The sequence below is a fragment of the Cottoperca gobio genome, chromosome 20 (genome assembly GCF_900634415.1).
Source record: "Cottoperca gobio chromosome 20, fCotGob3.1, whole genome shotgun sequence".
NCBI lineage: Eukaryota > Metazoa > Chordata > Actinopteri > Perciformes > Bovichtidae > Cottoperca > Cottoperca gobio.
The window spans coordinates 15,695,066-15,715,065 of NC_041374.1; the positions used below are offsets into that span (position 1 = coordinate 15,695,066).

Below are 20,000 nucleotides of genomic sequence, written 5' to 3' on the forward strand. Positions count from 1 at the left end.
AACAGAATTTATTTTACTCTATTTAATAACACATCAGTTATAACTTTTTGTCTTGTTGTGATTACTTATTTGGTCCCAAATGCAGGTCCTAGTTGCACTAAAAGGTAATATTTGGTTTATAAAATGCTCTCTCCCTCCTGATTTTTCCCTCCTAAGTCCTTTCGGTCTGTATTCATGACTGAGGGACATTCTCCTAGATTTTGTTGAATTCAGGCCTGGGCTAAATGAAACTGATTAGGCTATTTGTCTTACTGCAGCATCAGAGAGCCTGCATGACTCACCTGCCTTTTGACTGGTGGAGTGAGACGGCATTTCCTCTGAATATCTCCTTCAGTAGATAAGATCTCAGTTAGACAGGTTGTCATTCTTGATGAAGTGATGAAGGGTCAAATCTGATCTAATACAAACTAAGTGTGTTTTATAGTCATTGCTCTTCATTTAACAAACATTAAATAAGAGATTTATTGTTCATATTTTATTGCGTGTGATGCCTCCCCCAAAACCACAATAACAAAGAAATGTCTCGCCGGGGAGTTGAACTTGTATTCTTAGCAGGATCCTGCTGGTGTTTTAACCTCATTCTCACTCTCGTCACACTCCACGTTAAGTCAATGGTGTGTGTGTGTAATGTAGTGGTGCTCCAAGAAAAAAGTGAATCTTGACTTTTACCCACTCATTCACTTGTCTCCCACCGGGTTTCCATTGGAACAGTGCAAGGGCGAAACTGAGCACTGATTGGTTCCTCCAGACTGATGCTGAGGGCGACACCCATTCCCTCATCAACTGGCCCTCGAGGTACACTCAGGCCGGCTGTGTCTTACCCCAATATCACCTACCATGTTGCCATGTTCCCATCAGCTGGACTTACCAAAAAAACACCCTTTTTATGAGCAGTGCTTCTAAAACTGTGGGTCAGAACAGAACCCACAAGACTATATCCTGGCTTTTCTCATCTCAAACGGTTAAACCTCATTTACTTTGTGTGGATCCTGGGCTGATTGTGGTTAAGAACCTCTGCTTTGAGCTCTGAGAGTCAGCTGACCTCACATCATGATCATCCTCATTACCACAAGCTCCCGTTCCCTTTCCTACCGACCATAACTTCATCGCTCATGCATATTTTGCCGTGTTCAGTTTAATCCCCATGTGAAAACAAATGTTTGAAGGAACATATTATATTAAGCGTAGTATGAAGGATAAAATATAGGGTAGTGATGTTGCAGTGTTGGCTCTTTTCTTGGAGTAATGACCTTAAGTCAGTGACTATAGGTTTGGGGGATGTGTTTACAGTTTGCGTCTCCCATTTCCACACAGGAATTGCTAATAGCCATTTCGGCATGACTTAGGTGTTGAGTGCTGTTTGTCCGCTTCTTTTATCAGACCAAGTACAGTAGTAATCTTTATGAGTTTAAGAGACATGCGCTGTGCCTAATCGTGTCGTAAAAATGTTAACCAGATCTTTGTTTCCCTGAAGAATCAGAGTTAGGGAGAGACTTGCCAGGGAGGAGGGCCGCCAGAGGAGCCCAGAGCTGGGAAATGTTACAGAAGCCCCGGTGTACCGCAGACAATTTCAACACCAGACCCAAACCTCTACACGCTACAATACGGACCCACCAGGCCCCCAGCAGATTTACTCCCATCCCCACCATCACCCCCAGGCTCAGCTCACCCGACCTGGGCAACCTGGAGGACAAGAACTTGTCGGTAACCCCAGTTACCTGTCCATGGCTTCTGGTCACTCATCCAGAGCTGTGCAGGAACAACAGCCCCAGGAAGAAGAGACTGAGGAGTCGGCGGACAAGAAGACACGGGGCCTTCTGAAGAGCAGGAAAGCAGTGCTGCCCTCTGAGATCCGCCGTAGGGAGAGGAGCACTGATGACCCCCGGAGAGGAAGGGGGGAAGAGGAGCAAGAGATTTCCAGGGCACTGGGTCTTAGCCAGGCAAGGGAGGCTGAGGCAGAGGATCCTGCAAGAGGAGGACACAGAACCAGAGCCAGGTGGGATGAAACGGAGCACACTTCACATCTGCAAGCATCAGAGAGCAGGCTCAGAGAGCGGGAAAATGGCATTTATATCCACAAGGGGGTGGCTGCCACCCATATCCTGCCCAGAGCAGCACATGCAGGCCCAGAAAGCTCCCCCTCCAGCACAGCCATTAGCCACTCTGTGTCGGATGCTGGGGAACTGCGAGGGCTCAGTCAGAGGAACCTGCAGCACCCCACCCACGACCCCCGAGAGATCAGGGAGGGGGAAGGTTTCGGTGACCGAGAGAGTCACCAGGACAGCCGGGTATCTGTGGCCCAGCTCAGACATTCCTACATGGAGAGCACCACCACCCCTCCAACCAGCCGCAGGAATGAGCTGTAGGTGTCAAACTAAAGCGCTACAACCGCCGTTACTTGCTGGCTGGCTTCTCTTGAACTCACACAGATGCTTGTTAACCAACATCGGCTGGCTACTGAATGACTAACAAGCAACTAAGGCTGGAGTGAATTCGACATCAAAGCGTAGAGCTTCTAATCTGTAGAACTTGCATTCATGCATTAATCGCCTAACACTAAGCTTCCTATGCTGTATGTTATTTGTTTCTTTATAGGCTCTGTGACTTGTTTGGTTACCACCTGGGGCCAGCAAACGTGTGCATGCTTTAACAACTAATATATCTGCTTGGTCTTGCTTACATAATTGATTTTTAAAAGAAAACAGGGGTGTGACTGAATATTTAAACCTCTGCTTTTAAAAATCTCCATTTTTGCCGCCAGTCCCTTTATCGTTCCCTCACCTTGCTGTATTTTCTCTTTCCTCTTGGTACTCTTATCTGCCGGTCCCTCTCCTTGGGTGGCCCCTTCAGTGATGTTGAAGGGGACGGGGCACCCGCAGGCTACGGGGCCCTATGGAGAGGGGAGAGGGACAGGGGGCGCAGGCCCCGGCAGTATATCTATCCCGGGGAGAGTAGAAAGACCTCAGAGAGGTTTAGGACGCAGCCCATCACTTCTGCTGAGCGCCAGGAGACTGATAGGTACTGCTCTGGACTCCAGAATGCATGGCTGAGAGTGTTGTGTGCTGGAAAATATGTAAACATAAATCATAACATAATGTTGATAATCATCAAGTATTTAAGTGTACAATAAATAATTCTATAGAATGTAGTAATTCAATAATCTGATTAATACAAACTGGGTTACCACAGTTTGTGTGTGTCGCCCATTGGCCAATGGGCGACACACACACATACACATGCACACAATTTTACCCCTCTAACAACCTTAGCAAACAAGGAAGCTTAAAGGCCAAAGGTCCCTCTGATTGGACCTTGGCAGTGGTCATTCCATGTGACCATACCAAGGAAGCATGAATTGGCCTTTGTTGGTAATCACTGCCTGAGACCATGGAACCGAATAGACTTCTGTAATACCATCTAATTCTCCAGCTTAGTCTGCTTTAGTAGACTGTTTCCCTTTTTAATTTCTTCTCCTAACTCGCCGTCACATTTCCAGCATACTAGAAACGACTGCTTTTCACTTCATCCCCTCACCTCCTCTGTGACCAGCTTTCTCTTTCCTGTCGCTAACCACTCACCACCCATTCGTATTACTGAGCGATGCAGTGTTGCATGGATACTACTAGCGTTTATTGATTTTCCTTTTCTTTCTGCACTTTTAAAGGTCTTGTGTGAGTTCAGATCGTGCTTCCACTGAAGGTACGTTGTTTTTTCCCCAATAACTTTAAGTAAGTGGACATATAATGCACACATTTTGTCATACATAGTTAGAATGCATGTATATTTGTTGTTAAACAAAGGATTTATTACTCAATGTATTTCTACAAACACACGTACTGTATAACGTAAAGCTCATAAACTCCTGTAGCCTCTGTACACAAGTGTTGAGGAGGTAATTGATTAAGCATGGCTAGCTTAAGTGGAATTATTAGCACGGCTGTCGTATCTGTTTGACCAATGAGATTACTTAGCTGGGACTTCCAGTTGCATAATGTCCGATGGCACATTTACAGCCGTAAAAGTAATGCAGTTTTGTTGGTGGGTTATGAATCAAATGGGGACTGTGTTTTTAGTTTCATGGTGTCATTTTGACTTATATTGACAAATATTCACACTATATTTAGGTTATTTTAAAGGGTTGAAATATCACTGACTACATTTCTCTGAGTCTTTTGTCTTTGGATGGGCTGAGTTAATGAGATCATGGTGATGTAAAGTCCCTAATTAAGTTTCCATTGAGTTGCTTTTCCATTTTAGTTAAATCAGCTCTGAATCATACTTGCAGGGTTTCCGTTTGGGACAGATACATGTTGCATTGACCACTGAATGGCACATAACAGTACATCTAATCCACGTAAACTTTTCCCAATGAAAACAACATGATTATTAGCAGCTTCACAGTTGCAGCAGACCACAAATTAAATGTAATTTTCCAGTGGCTGTTAAAGCTTCAAGAATAGACATGAGGGTGGAGGCCAAATGACTCTGATCTCCCTTTTTTTGTTTTTTTTACAGGAAAGCGCATATATTTTGAAGTAGAGTTTATAGAGTTGTTGCTGGTGCTCACAGTAGCAAAACTGCACAGCAGCTCTACTGAGGGCAGAAGCAGCTCATCTGCTTCTTATAAGCAGACACTCACTTTTTGTACTGAGGAAAATTAGAGCTCAGCACAGCGGCACCAGTCAAAGGGAATAGTTATTTGGTGATGTCATGTCATATGTCTTGCAGTGTGTGTGTGTGTTTGCAGCCAACTTCTCACACCTGTCTAGCTCTGCATACTCCCCTCAATGACACCAGTCACAGGTTTTGTGGTTTGTCTTTGCTCCAAGCTATTTAGCCAGATGGTGCCGTTGCAGTGTAGCGATGAAGGTAAACATAATGACAGTGACTGCTTTCCAATCTCTATATACAGTGTACAATGATGATGGTTGTAGATTGACCACTCAAAATTCTTAGGAATTATTAATACAATGGTTCCTTGTTTTTGGACAGACATATACTAAAGCTGAAATGGCCACTTTCACAAGCAGATTTGATCAACTGTAGCTAGAAAGCTAATTAAGCTAACGTTCCAATTGGTTGAAAACGCTGTCTATTTCTTATTGACTCAAATGACTACACTGGAAAAGGTTATTCAGTATGCTCCTAATGGCTACATGCATAATATTTCCAAAGTTTGTAATTTCATTATGTCCTCTTCTCTCTCTGTAGGTGATGAAGAGAAGCTAGATGAACGGGCCAAGCTGAGCGTAGCAGCCAAGCGCTCTCTCTTCAGGGTGAGATTCAACTCTCATTTCTACAGATTACATGCTGGTTCCAGACACAGAGCATGGAGAAATGTTCTTACACTTATGGATACACAAACATTGACTGTCGTTTTTTTTATTTTCTGTCCTCTCAATTCTGTGAGGACATTGTTGACATGAGTTGAAAACATTACGGATGTAACTACGGTTCTATGAATCTTAGATGACCGCCAGTGGTAGTGCTTAACACTGAATATCTTCCGTCTCGGGCATGCACAGGTCGAGTATTTATATCAACAAAGCCACGTGTGACCTCGAATGACCCTGGTCATGTATAAGTACTGGTGTCTGGTGATTCATAGAACCGTTCGTTCTGTTTTTTCCTTACTGTCCGCCAGTGCTTAGCACAGGAATCCTTCTCCCTTAGATGTTCGAGGCCAAGGCAAGAGAGGCGAAGGTCATGGCCGTTTAAAGAGAAGCCATACAGGTGTTACAGCCAGGAGAGCTAAACATAGCAACAGCGGCAGAAAAAAAACTCATCAATTGCTAAGTCAGCCTTGAGCGAGAGCACTCTGCTGACTGTAGGGGAGCGAGGAGACACTGGTGCAGTTGTGGGTTAGCGTGAGCGAGTGCACCCTGCTATGAAAACAGTAATATTTATCAGAGATACTGTATGGCCCACAGTTTAGATGACAGCTAGCTCCAGTTAGCAGTCCACCAGTTAGTTTGAGCAAGAGCACTTCACTAACTATGGAACAGTCAAATTATAGGAAAGGATGTACACAGTATAAATATCAACTAGCTCCTACTAGCTCCTACTAACCCACCACGTTAGGCCTAATGAGGGTAAACACGCTGCGAGCCAGCGCGTAACACTACAGTGAGAGTGGAGCAGAATACTCTCTTCACTGACGCAGAATGACATACTTATGATTTGGTTTCAGCACAGGCATTCCACCGGAACAAGCATTTTATTGGCGCACATTTAACTCCACATCCGTGAAACTGCTATAGCTCAAGTTAGTGGAAGATACTTGCATTTCCAAACAGCTTTCATAATGGAGGGTATCTTAATGCAAATATCCCTTGTCAAAGTGTGTAAAGCCCATGTTTCAACAGTCTATAATTTCAACCTCAATAACAGAGTGAACTCTGCTCCAAGATTATCATACTAGAATTATGGTGAGGTGAAATATTCCATTGATTTAAAAATGTTTTTCCATGTTTTTTCCCAACATTTCCAATCCAGGAACTTGAAAAGAGCATTGATGGCGGAGCTCCTAAACCACGATCCAGAAACACAGCGGTGGACAGGAGACTAAGACGGACACAAGACCGATCCAGAACTCAGCCAGTCACCACTGAGGAAGTAGTCATCGCCGCCACGTAAGTCTTAACAAATTACTTTATTTAAAGCTGAATTGAAGGAATGAAAAAATTGTCATTCCATCCACCTCAATTGTTGGGGTGGAGTCAGAAATCTCAGACATGGATGTCTCTATAAAACCTAAATTATCTGCACGGCTAAACTTAAGTCAGAAAATATGTTTTTGTTTTTTTTATAATTTGGGTAAACCTAACTTTTAGAAATATTAAACATTAAACATCCTCAAGCTTTATGATACAGCAACATTTTCTTAGTTTGTCAACCTGATAGCTAATCATCACATTGTGTGCTCTGGATGTGAATAAAAATGTATTTTGAAATGATTCATGAATTCTGAAATTAAATTGTGGTTTAAGCCTCCAGCCATCTCTCTGAACACCATTCTGAACCTCAACATGCTTTATATTCCTCTCCCTTAGCTTAAATTAACCTTTTTTCTTTATAACCTGGAAGTCTTTCATTTCCTGTGTCACCCATGTGTTTTCTCTGTCATCTCTCTCTGTGTGCGTGTGTGTGTCTGTGACTTTGTCCCTGTCCTTCGCTACTGTAGCATCCCCACTCACGTGCCACACACGGTGACAGTTTACACTGCTGTAGCACGCGCCTCTAGCCCCACTCTAGTTTGCAGCACTGTCCCTCCATACAGGTACAGGGCACAGATATGAATGCTCACGAGATCCTACAGTGTGTGACTAACATGATTGATATTTACTGAATGTTGCTCGTACGCTACGGCATAGTGTTCTTGTCACAGTGATGTACTCCACAGGATGTGAATTGTGCAAGTTCCTAATGTAAAGTCCTAATGCACAATGTTTTTTGAGTTTTGGTGCCCTCCTGTGTGATTGGAGGAAACTACATGATTTAATTATTATTATTATTATGATTTTACTTGATATCACAGTTTTTGTTGTGGTGGGCATGACTCACTTTGCGTGTGAAACAACCCTTTTTTTCCCCGCCCTTTGTTAAACCTTTTTATTGGTTGTCATTGTAATTAGATGCACACAGCTCCACACTGCTGCCTGCCATGTTGCATGTCACAAGCTAGCTTGCATGAGCCCCTCCCATGCTTAACAGAAGTCTCCCTTTCTCCTACCTCTTTGTCTCTCGGGTGTCATCCTGCCCTCAGCCTGCGGGCATCCACGCAGCAGAGTGCCACCGCCCGGGATAAGGCGCGGGAGGCTCGGCAGGCGCAGGACATCCAGGAGGTCCAGGCCTCTAAGCCAGTGTCCACAGTGGAGGGGAAAGGTCAGAGCCAGGATCAGGGTCAAGACGAGCCTGACCTCAGCACCCTCAGCCTGGCGGAAAAGATGGCGCTGTTCAACAGACTGGCTCAGCCTCCCATCAGGGTCACCCGCACCAGGGGGGACACACGCCAGCGCAGGGCCAATGCTCGCTACCAGACACAGCCCATCACACTTGGAGATATGGAGCAGGTACGCTAGCAGCAGAACTTGCAGTTTATTTTGTAGAATAACTGTCTTTTCTGGCCATATTTCTCTTCAAGTTAACTAAGTCAGTCTACGTCTTTACCTATTTAATTATGCTTTTAATACATTACCATGTTTCTTTGGCTAATTTGTTCATTAGTGAGCCTTAGAGCTACTGGAGAGAGTGGTATCAATATTCTCATTAACGCTAAGAAAGAAAGCAAATAAGTGTAATTTCCCAAAGTGTCATTTAAAGGAAATACTGGTATAAAAATATTCATGTGAATTGCATTTATATAGCTCAAAATCACATATTTTCCTAGAGGGCTTTACAATCTTTACAACATATGACACCCTCTATCCTTACCTAACCCTAACCCATGCCGTAGGTAGACAGAAGTAGCAGTTGTCAAATTACAATATAGTAAAACTGAATTCAAATATTAAGTAAAAAAGAGCATGGATCAAACCAGCTGTGATGGGAAATCGGGCCAGGGGCGTAAAGCTGGGGGCCCCTTCCCCACTTCCTACCACACCCATCTTCTAACTGCCTTCATTTCTAATCAATTTTTGATCAAAAAGCTCAAAATAAATTCTGGGGCAGCCACATGCTGCTGCGGCTGGTCAAAATATAAAGTGTATTAGAGTTAGCGCTAGGCAGGTGGAGTATAACATACTATACATGAACCAAGCATTGTAGCATCTGCGTGTTTCTGCTCCAGGAGCCTTCAGACATAGACTTCATGGATGAACAGGAGCTATGTGACCGCCCCGTAGAGCACCTACACGTAAGGTTCCTCTGAACGATCATCATGCATTTGCATGAGACAATGGAGGCTGACGCAGCTGGGACACTCTTCTCAGAAATGACTGTACATTTCTGTGAGCACATGTTGTGTGGCATCCTATATCCATGCAGTCTGATCTCATTATGAATGTAAAGCGCGTTGCCCGGCTTCTGAGTAAGTTCTGACTCATGTTCTCAGCATCCTGCTGTGTCACTGAGGGGGCTGTGATGTCTGGATGGGTGAGGCCGCTGGCAATATTTCAGCTAGACCGATGGTTTGAAAAGATGCCTCTGTGGTGGAGGAGAGGAGAACACAAGCACTTTAACTCTCGTTCACCACCACATGGACTGAAAGCAGCTCTTTTTCATCAGCGCGTTTTAGAACTGGCAACTGTTTCAGGGAGGAAAAGCGTGTGAGAGAAAATTGAAGCAAAAGATTAAGAAGTTAAAGGACTCTGCTTTGCAAGATTTTTCTGTGGTTTCCATGGAACTTTACTGCTGCTGCTCATTTATTACTCAGCAAAAATGTCTGGTTAGTTAATTAACCTACAGCTGGATTCATTGTGCATACGGGAAGATGATGTGTGCGTGCTGGCATGGCATGGCTTTGCGATGTGAGCTGCAATTGACCAACGAGATAGGCTGCCCTTTGATGCTCAGGAAGATCAGTGAGTCAGGCAGGCGGTGATTGGTCAGCGTGGTTCTCTCATTGTTGTGTGACTGCAGTTTGCCCTAAATGTTTCTCAGCCTCTGCGGCAAATGGACCCGTTTTTTACTTTGCCTGCGTCTCTTTCTACCTCCCTGTTACACAGCTTCAAAACGGTGCAGGCTCTCGGTTCAGACACATCCCCAACGAGTCCTCCCCCACTGCTCTGAGAGAAGACACTGTGTCCACTGACCATGCCGGAGACATCCACATAACCAGAGCAGCAGCCCGGGTCGAACCCCTGCCTCCCAAATCTGACCGGTCTCTGCCCACTCACCACCCAGACGGCCCCTCCCGGAGGTCCCAGGACGCTGCGGACCACCAGAGGTACCAAATATTCCCCCACGGAGAAGACTGCGCTGATCTGGGTGGAGGGAAGCGGAAACTGCCCTCTCCTGAGGGAGCGGTCAGGCAGGCCGCTCTGCCCCAGCCCCAGACTGGAAGAGAGAGGAGGGAGGAGGAGGAGGTGGTTGAGGAAGAGGAGGAGCAGTGGCTGACCGGAGGGTGGGGAGCCGTGCAGAGCCACAGCCACAGGCTCCAGGAGAGTCAGGAGGAGTATCTAAGGGAGGAAGGACACCACCCAGAGAAGAGCAGGGCCTTCAGTGGAGGTAAGAACAGCAGACAGAACTCAGAAGATCTGTTTGAGATTTTTTCTTTCCGCGGCCAAACGTTTGCGCAGAGTGAGGAGCTGCTGGAAATCTTTGGTTTTGTTTAACAGAAAAAATTAGGCTGGAAGGCCGAATGAAGCTGGCTATAAATATTTAATGAGCCAACTCCAAGATTAACATGAAAACCAACTGTCAATTTCTATTATTATTATTTATTTTTATTTTTTATAAGCACATTTTAGCATGCTTAACACACAAAACTAAGATGTGAACCTGGTAAACATTATACGTGCTAAACAGCAGCAAGTTATATAATATTGTCATGTTAGCCTTTAGATCTTGTGGCATTTAGATATTAAGGTCACAAGGAATTATTATAATAATAATTCCTGGTTTAACGGATCAAAATTGAAAGAAATTAAAGTTGAAATTAAGTGGGCTTTAAATATTTAAAGAGCAAACTGTGAGACTAAATAAACACCGGTGTCAATTGCAGTCCACAGTCAACAACCATTTCTCACAGTGGACCACATTTCCTGTGACTGTGACAATGTCACATTCAGATTGTGGTTTTCAGGCTTCCTCCATGTCTGAGCAGCAGTCTCAGAGCCAAAACTCTGATTGTCTCTGTATCGGTGTACGATCTCTCAGAGAGCGCAGGCATCATTCCGAGGATTGTTGTGGTGTGATAGAGCAGTACGGATGCACAAACAGAAAACTGGCTGCAGTAGTGCCTCGACAAGTGGGCTTCAGTGTTTTTACAAAACGGCGTGGGCTATTTGATTACAGCTGTGAAAAGTGTCTGCACTGCTTCTCACAGGCAGATGAGAGCCTCTTGGTAAGCATGAAAGATGTTTGCTCCCACACTTGTTTTGTGCTGTTGAGTTTGCACTGCGAGAGCCATGACTTCACTTTTATGCAAAAACCCTGTAGTCATTGAAGTTTGTGTTTAGAGGCGTGTATCATATTCTAGACAGGAAATATCAGGGAGTTTGATACGTGGAGCAATTTGCAGAATGTATTAAAAAGAAATCCTGTTTCACACCTTTTTTTGTTTAGTCACCAATGCCCTTCCTCAGCAAAAAAAAACAAAAGCCATTAAAATCTAATCCACCACTTAACATTTCTGTAGTTGCTTTCACGTTATTGATTTCATTCCATTGTGTGCGTGCTTGTCTGCTTGTGCTTACAGAGCCGCCGGAGTCCACATCCAGAGCAGTATCTGGTTCGCCCAGGAATCTGTGTCAGCCACCAGCGGCCGACACACACGCGGACGACCTGTATCAGCCCGAGGAGGGAGATGAGCTGAGCAACATGATGATGACCAGACAAATGTCCATCAAAGACAGGTGAGTCTGGTGTGGTCAGCTGTGGTTGATTTTAAGCTTGGAGTGAGATGTTGTTTTTCTTCCTTTACTATGCACCTAGAATGTTGTTTAAATGACTAGACGAGACTTGAGTGATGCTTATGGAAGATACTTTCCAATCTGCCTAACCTGTCTGTTTCTCTCAGGCCCTCTTTTTCCGACTGAAGACGTAAATTAAAACGGGTCACAGACAGCTCAGTTTTTATCAAACAAACAGGAGGCAGTGGTACATTTGAATATTTTCAGCTGCAGATTTATAGTCAAAATAATGTACAGTGCTCATGGTAATAAAGGAACATGTCACACCATTCAACAGTGTGGCTCATTGATGTGTTTTGATAGTATTTGGACAACAATATAGCTTTATGACTGAGGACTAAGATATGTCAGGCTTTGAATGCACATACTGGAATGTGTTGACAATAATAAAACTATAAAATAACACTGGACTCGCCCCTTAAAGACAGTCATTGTTAATGTTTGGCATGTTGTTAATTCAGCACACAATCATTTTATGTGATATTAAATCATTGCAGTGCATTTTAAATGCACTTGTTCATCATGTACATTTAACTTTGACTTTCAACTGACATCGGTATTGGATAAAAAGATTACATAAGTCTAGTTATGTCACATTGTGTTAACAATAGTCTGCTGGTTTGACACATCAGGCAGCGATTACACTCTAAATTGATTGATGACATAATAGACATACATGTTAATTGCTGTTTAAAGTGTGTGTGTTCCAGTCTGCTTGTTGTACTCCGGTCACATCTCACCCACTCTTTCACCATGTCAGGACGTCTTTGAGTCTCCCATTTTCAAAGGATCTGTAACGCAGATACAGCTGGAGACTTTTATTCAGTTTCTTTCATCCTGTTTTTTTGGAGTTGTTGTGAAGCTCCCGGGGAAGAACAGGACGTCCCCTCTGGGTCACAGAGGGGTGGTTGTTCGAAGGGCAGAGGGCACTGCCAACACCCTGACCCCTACATTATGGATCTTGTCTTCCCCCTACTCAAAAGATGAGAGCTCAATAATTGAACCATTGTTCTTGTCACTCTTTACTTCAGGCACTAAATCTTAATTTTATCGCCTAAAGATATTGCTAAAGTGCGACCATTTCTTCTCTCTGAGTCACACTGAGACACGCTTTTATATTGAGCAGTATATAATGTAATGCTCTCCTATCTGGTCTACCCAAAAGAGTTATAAATCAGTTTCAGCTGACTCAGAACTCTGCGGCCCAAGTGCACCAGAAGGAGAGAACACATTAGTTTTTAAAGTCCTTGCATTGGTCTGTCTGTTTCTGTATTGATTTTTATTTTTTATTTTACTGGTTTTTAAAGCAGTCAAAAGTTAAGTTAAGTCAAAGCAGTCAGAATTGAGTTTGTTTGCTTCAAACCGCTGGAACTGAGGATCTGAGGGCTGCTGGAAGTGTTGAAATCTTTGAACATTAACTTAAAACCTATCTATTCAGATATATTTGACATTATTTTATTGAATAATCTTTTATTGTATTCAAATTGTAAAATGTTATCCTATCTTATAGTTGAATCACTTATTTTAATGCATTCACGTTGTATTTTCTATTGTAATTGTATTGTTGTTTTTTTACTTAATGTGGTTTTACTATTACTTTTTATTATAGCTTCTAATTCTACTTCTATTACATTTTTATCATTTTAGTTTGTGATCTTCTAAAAGACGATATATTGTAATGTTTTGAAGTCGGTATTCTTGTTTGGCCTATATTAATTTGATCCCAGCACATTTTTTATTTATTTCTTTTAACTCTTTGTTTAAACAAAATCCTGTCAAATCTTCTCCCAGCTGCAGTTACACTGACTCTAAGTGATCTTTATGTCTAATTGTACTTAAACTGTCGCCAGTCTGTTTATCCAGAACTTAACCGTATTTCTGACTGTGGCTACTAAATGGCATGCTGTCTCTCTCTGCTTAGTGTCTACTGTCTTCATTGCAAACAGTCGTGTGCATGAGACTAAAGGGCGCGTAGCAGCGTTCCTGTTTTCTTTTTGTTCTGACAGGTTGCGTTAAAAGCTGAGGGGAAGCTGAATTTAGTTTTTTAGCAAGTGCTACCATTGCAGTAACGTTGTGCAAAGGATTGCCCTTCTTCATTTCATGCATGGTGTATTGACACTACACTTAAGTATCTATGCGTGATGATGGACTGAGTACTTTTTTTTTGTCATTGGCTAAATATTTGTAAAAAACTTTATATTACGAAAACAAAATCATTTTAAGAATATTTTATATATGGGCTGCATTTTCCTCCCTAGTATGAACTTTGTATCGTATCGTAACTCTCTCCCTCCTTTTTGCTTTCTCTCCTCCTCAGAGTGGCCTTATTGAAGAAGAGCGGCGAGGACGACTGGAGGAACAGGATCAATAGGAAGCAGGATGGGGTGGACGTGGGCGAACAGCACGCTCAGCTCTTGGAGCTGGAGCAGAGCTTCAAGAAGAAGGTAACCACCTGACCTGCACACTCACTGCTGACTGAACACATCAACAGACGAGCCTGAGACAGTCTGTTACTGTACGTCTGTCTTGTCTGTGACATCATTGTTTTTCATGCAGTTATTACTATGCTCCATTCATGCTTAAAAGATAGAACACTGTCCTGTTTGAACTACGTTTTACATATCGGGAGCAAAAAAGAAAACGCACACAAACACTCCAGATGCCCATGAGGCTTGAATGCAGCACTAATTCAGCGCAGTGACCTGTCACTGAGGCTTCAGTAATTTGATTTGATCCGCACTGTTGCATTACGACAGCGAGCATTTCCTGTATCGGTCTCTGAAGTCCGACTGCTTATTAGGAACGGGAATGTCAGAAGGATGATGGCCATTAAACGATCAGTTTCGCCGTAGAAACCTGTAATGGCACATGGTAACAATTTTGGATATCTTTAAACAGAGAGGTTGCGTATTGTCTTGTGTCTTTTGATCTCTTTGTCTCTTTCCTCTGTTCTGTCTCTTTCACAGCTGTTGCATGTTTTTTGAGCTTGGACCATATCAAGAGTTAATCAGCATGTTTGTCATGGCAGTAAAATAGATACCGTTTCATCTGGATCAGTCGCACATTATTTCACGGTGCATGCCGTTTTCATTTCATAGATATGGACGGCTGCCGATATTTAAATGAAATAATTACATTTGAAAGGTATTTTTTGATATGTGCATGCATGATAATAAAATGTATACTATAGTCAAACTTTAATTAAAAAAAATTTAAATACATAATTACAGCCTTAAATTAAAACTCAATTTCATTTTCAAGTTTAGTTTGTGTATTGTCTGTCAATTTGAAAATATCAATTTCTCATTAAATTGATTTGCATTGTCATTATCATGTCAATGTTATACATTTAAATGGTCTGTCATTGGAGTTGTCATTTGAATATTTGCAGCTATACACTTCCATACAAAGTGGTTTCATTTGTCTCTAGAATATCTTGTATATTTGTTACAGTTGTGATTTGGAGATTTGCAAGATTAGAGTACATTAAGCTGAATTTGACAGCCTTATTATGCCCAAATTACACACACATAGAGATGCAAAGTTATACAAAGGTAATTACTTTGTGTGTACTTAAAAAACAAAAAAACAAAAACCATCTGTTTGACTCACTGAGTGTAACATAGCCTCTGTATTTCTTCTGGTCAGGCTTTAACCTTTCTTTCCACTGAACTGCATGTTACATGTAACCTTTCATTCTTCTGTTTGCCTTGTGTCTCTGTTTGCATGTCCTTTTACCTTTTAAAAAATAAATAAACTTAATTTCATCCTCTGCACGTTGAGTGTGTTTCTGTGTTGGCATCCTCTGTTTGTTTTTGAAAGGAGGGTTAGGGTGGGGCGGTACACGTACACCTCTCTGTTTAGACATATTCAAACCGCAAACATCCACGTCAGCTGCTGTTTTTGTTTCCAGCTGCTTATCAGGGTTTGTTCATTCCGGCCCGACAGCTCTGCCTCGACGCAAAACATTCTGATTTTTAGGCATTTAGTTCATTTAGGATCAGGTTTGCTTTTGATGCTCTGACGCCGCTGTGAACGATCTGATCCACCAAAGTAAAAATAAAAGTTCATAAAGTAAAGGTTAAGGGAAAGGACAGTTGATGTTGTTCATCTTGTTTTCATCCTCCAATTCATCAGGGCCAGTGGATGAAATTCAGTCAATTTCAGATGAGAGAAGAGCAACACTAAAGATCCGACAGATCCAACACTCCGCTTTTGCCAACAGCAGAGTAAATAAAGACTTCCATTGTTCTAACCAAGGACATGGTTTTGGTATTTCCACCAAAGTAAAATGAAAGTAGCAGTTCAGAAAGTCCAAAGGGTGCATCAAAAACGTTAAACTTTTTAAGGGAGTGGATCATGTGATTTGGCCGTGACATTATTTTCGGGACAACAGAGCTTTCAGCATACATGTCCCCTTTTTCTCCTGCGGCTGCTTGTCTGTAGGACGATGAAGCACTTATGATGATCGACGAGTTTGCTGTGTCCGAACAGCTCTGGGTAAGGCCAGTGTGCAAAGGCCGAAAACGCACACACACTCTGCGGTGGTATTAATCAAGAGCATTTCAATTGGATTGGATTAGTGATCTAAATTGTACATCCTTAAACGGCTTTTCCTTGCAGCGAACACACGCTCTTGATGAATACATCCTGAGTGTCGCACACTTCGTGTGTGTGTGTGTGTCTGTGTGTGTGTGGTTGGTATTGGTTGTGGTTCCCTGTTTTGGTCTTTCCCTTTACAATCACGGTGAAGGTGTTGTGCTGGTGTTTGCTTCTCTAATCCATCAATACACCTCTGCTTGGGTTTCAGAATTTCAGTCTCACACACTGTGGATGGGTTTTCTAAACGTCTGTAGGTTTTAAAGTGTATTTGTTCCTAATGATCATAACTTTGCTCGAGATATTTATTGGTAACTGTGAGCTGCGTATGAAGCTGGAGTGGGACCCTTATTCCTTTTCCAATATCTCAAAGGCCAGATCTGTTGTTGACATTAGCTTCAAACAGCTTGTCACACTTCTCTGCCTCCCGTTTCCTCTCATTCTGAGGTCATGTCCTCCAGTAATGTTTGTGAACACATGGGTTTAATGACATGAAGAAGAGGTTACATCCTAATAGTATGCATGATGGATTTTTTTTAAGGATGATTGTAATGTTCAAGTAGACTATATATGTTAATATTAGACTTTTTAGGCAAAAAAAGAGCATTCATTAAAGCTGCACTACAATATTTTTGACAGACAAACCCACAGAATGATCACCACACTGTACTGAAACAAAAAAGCAACTAGCTTGTGATCACAGTGGAGTATTTTGCATCTAAAGAACTACAACCAGCTTTTTTCCTCAGCTCTTGGTGGAGCCCAAAAGGTGGAGCCCAAAAGTGGAGCTAAAGACAGAATAAGAGAAGGATGAACACTGGACTTTTTAAAATCCCATTTCCTGTCTCCATGGCTGTGTGTCTATAGGAGCCGCTCTTTGCATCTACTTTCTCTCCTCCTCCTGAGCCTCCTTTCCATACTCCTTCCCCTGACGAGTCAGCCAGCCAGGTAGGACGTTGCATTTACTCATGCTGCATGTGTTGCTTGCCCTTTGCTTGTTTCCCAAACCAAACTCTAAAATACATAAACAAATGACCAACCCCATTGTTTTAACATTCATCATCCCTGTACAGATAGTGAAGCTTTTACTCAAATGCTCTTCAGCCATACCTGTGTGGTTATTTGAAACTGCATTATTTCACATTACAAACCTTTTCACCCCCCAATCAAGCAAGTGCACATTACGTCCAGTCGAGCTCCAGCCGCTCCTGTTTTTAAGCCACTAAATATCCCCGTCCCAAAGCTTTGTCACTTCTCTTATGAAGTCAGCATGGCAGCCCCTGAAGGGTCGATTGCTTGTGCAGAGCGTGAGCATTTTATACCATTTTTTTCCATCCTTATCTCTAAATCCTCATCCTTTCTTGCCTTCCTCGTCCATCCCTCTGGTTGTGAAGACCACCGTATCTCCCAGACCCATGCAGGTGGATGAGAGACACCCCTGGAGACGGAAGGTGACCCAGTGCTCTCGTAAACCCCCACCCCAACTCCTCCTCCCCAGTGGCAGCCTCTCACTCTCTCTCTCACTCACTCTCACTCTCTCTCTCACTCACTTACTCACTCACTCACTCACTCACTCACTCACACACTCTCTCTCTCTCACTCACTCAAAAAATGTGAGTTACGGTATTATTGCTCACTAAAAGGACACAGTCTGATTTTATTACTAAAAAGAATTTACTTCATGAGTGAAACTAAAACATTTCTAAAGTCATGTGCATCCAGCGGAAAAGAAAGAATCAATCATGTTTTCAATGTGAAGTATTGGTGTCCTTGTGTTGCTTGGTAACTGTGTCCTTGTGATGTGGCCTGCTGGTAAATACCACATTTAAACACCTAATGACAAACAGTCAATGGCAATGCAGGATCGTTCAATTGTGCTGTTAGGAGGGGTGGTTTGTTTCTTCTTTTTGCTGGAGTGGGAGAGCAGTTATTAGTATATTTGTAGTTCTTCTGTCAAAGTGCCTTAGTCATTCCAGGACAGTACTAACAAAATGAACAGCTGTGGATATCTACTCGCAAAATAGTTTCTGGAATGCATCAAACATCACAAACTGAAGATATATTACAGAGTACCCTGAGGTGGATGATTCCTTTTTTTAACTGTCGGTTACAATAAAAACAGTTATAATGAACGATCCTCGTGGACTGACGGTAACTTCTCTCTCTCCTCCGGTCTCTCTTTTCTTAGAGAATAGCTGAGGCTGAAATGGAGTGCGAGGGGGTTGATGCTCACATGTCCATCCAGGAGAGGAAACTGCTCATAGTAGCCCAAGAGGAGGCCTGGAAGACCAAAGGCTATGGAGCCGCCAACGACTCCACCCAGTTCACTGTGGCTGCACGCATGGTGAAGAAAGGTCAGAGGGCAACTGAACACGTATTATCTCCATCTCTCAGAAGCACACAAGCTGAATTGCACTCAGTCATTTCAGCACAGAGAGCCAAGTCTCCGCTCTCTGCCCTGAATCCTCCAGAGCCCCCTTATCAATTAGTAGCTCGGGGGGGGGTGACTCTCCTCTTCCCTCCATCAGGTGGAGTGGTTGCTGAGAGGCAGAAAATTATTTTTATGGTTGGAGTTGTTCCCCATTAACTTCAGGCTCAGCCAGACGAGGCAGCTAAAGGAAGGTTGAATGTGTCTTTTGGGGAAAACAGGGAGTTTAGCCAGATTATGGCTAATGGAGAGTGACATAGCAAAGATTAGCCTCAGAAATGTTTGCCTCAACCAGCATCACAGGCATCTTAGACTTTTTAAGGTTAGTTGTCAGCACTAGTTGTAGTGATTGCAACATAAGGGGACCGTTACTGCTGCTGCATATTATTCCTCATATGTGTAGCATGAGGACTGGACAACCACACCTGTTGTTTTCTATGTAGGCCCACAAACTGACTTTGATTTGCCATTTATTGAAATCAATGTTTCGGAACCTTCACAATCTTTGTTTTAACCTATGAAATTAAAGTGGAAAATTAAATAATGTATGTCACGAATTGTACATGCCATACCAGATATAGAGCGGAGTAATCATTGAATGTTCATACCTCTCTGTGTTCATACAACAGGGTTGGCCTCCCCTTCAGCCATCCAGTCTCCAGTAACTTCCAAACCCAAGAACAGCAGCAGCCTCTCCATCTCCAAACCACAGGAAGGTCAGTTTCACTTTTTTTTTTGTTATTCCTCCGTGTCTGCTTTTCAGCAAAACCCTTGTTTTCACCAGTTACCTCTTTAGTCACACTACTTTTCAGCTGATGCTCAAATCTGATTTAGATTTAATGACATGACTTTGTGACATCCACAACAGTCACCAGACAGTCTCCAATTCTGGATGCAGTTGGTTACCGGAATTGTTGTCTTGAACTTAGATGGTTTCTTGTGTAATACGATTTCAGATCCTGAGCCGACTGTTGGTCTGCTGATGCTAAATGTACAGTTTTTTTAAATGCTTCTGGGTCACATCTCATTTGAACACCGTGTAATTGATTTGTCTTTGCTTCTCTTTCAAAAGACATGGAGGAGATGTCTGATATCGAAGGTGCATTTCTTTCTTTTTGGTGTTGCACTGAATGCGATGTTCATCATCATCACCACCAAAACCACAAATATCATCAACACTAATGTGGCTGATGTTGCTGTGAGACTTCTATTAAATTATCCAAGCCTAATAGAATATAAACCATCAATATGCATGAGTATGAAGTGCAGGAGGATTCATATTTAGTGGCTGTTTACTGTTGTTAAAACGTTTGTGACTGACAATAAATGTGTTCAGACGTATGCAAACGTTCGTGCTTGGTCATTGTTAATCAATGGCGGCAAGTGTGACTCTTAACAAC

At 42.7% G+C, this 20,000-nt stretch overlaps 1 protein-coding gene across 1 annotated transcript in view; it reads left to right on the forward strand.

Moving 5' to 3' along the window:
* The window catches only part of svila (supervillin a), a 35,941-nt gene that overhangs the window by 7,464 nt on the left and 8,477 nt on the right, over positions 1-20,000 (forward strand). Inside the window, exons 4-21 of the mRNA XM_029458258.1 lie at positions 659-795; positions 1,475-2,362; positions 2,851-3,018; positions 3,665-3,699; positions 5,212-5,276; positions 6,496-6,632; positions 7,184-7,279; positions 7,766-8,072; positions 8,789-8,854; positions 9,666-10,167; positions 11,360-11,516; positions 13,891-14,017; positions 16,020-16,073; positions 17,040-17,120; positions 17,567-17,623; positions 18,361-18,526; positions 19,230-19,316; positions 19,673-19,699. Coding sequence (XP_029314118.1) covers positions 659-795; positions 1,475-2,362; positions 2,851-3,018; positions 3,665-3,699; positions 5,212-5,276; positions 6,496-6,632; positions 7,184-7,279; positions 7,766-8,072; positions 8,789-8,854; positions 9,666-10,167; positions 11,360-11,516; positions 13,891-14,017; positions 16,020-16,073; positions 17,040-17,120; positions 17,567-17,623; positions 18,361-18,526; positions 19,230-19,316; positions 19,673-19,699 — 3,157 coding nt within the window. The remainder of the gene's footprint in view (positions 1-658; positions 796-1,474; positions 2,363-2,850; positions 3,019-3,664; positions 3,700-5,211; positions 5,277-6,495; positions 6,633-7,183; positions 7,280-7,765; positions 8,073-8,788; positions 8,855-9,665; positions 10,168-11,359; positions 11,517-13,890; positions 14,018-16,019; positions 16,074-17,039; positions 17,121-17,566; positions 17,624-18,360; positions 18,527-19,229; positions 19,317-19,672; positions 19,700-20,000) is intronic.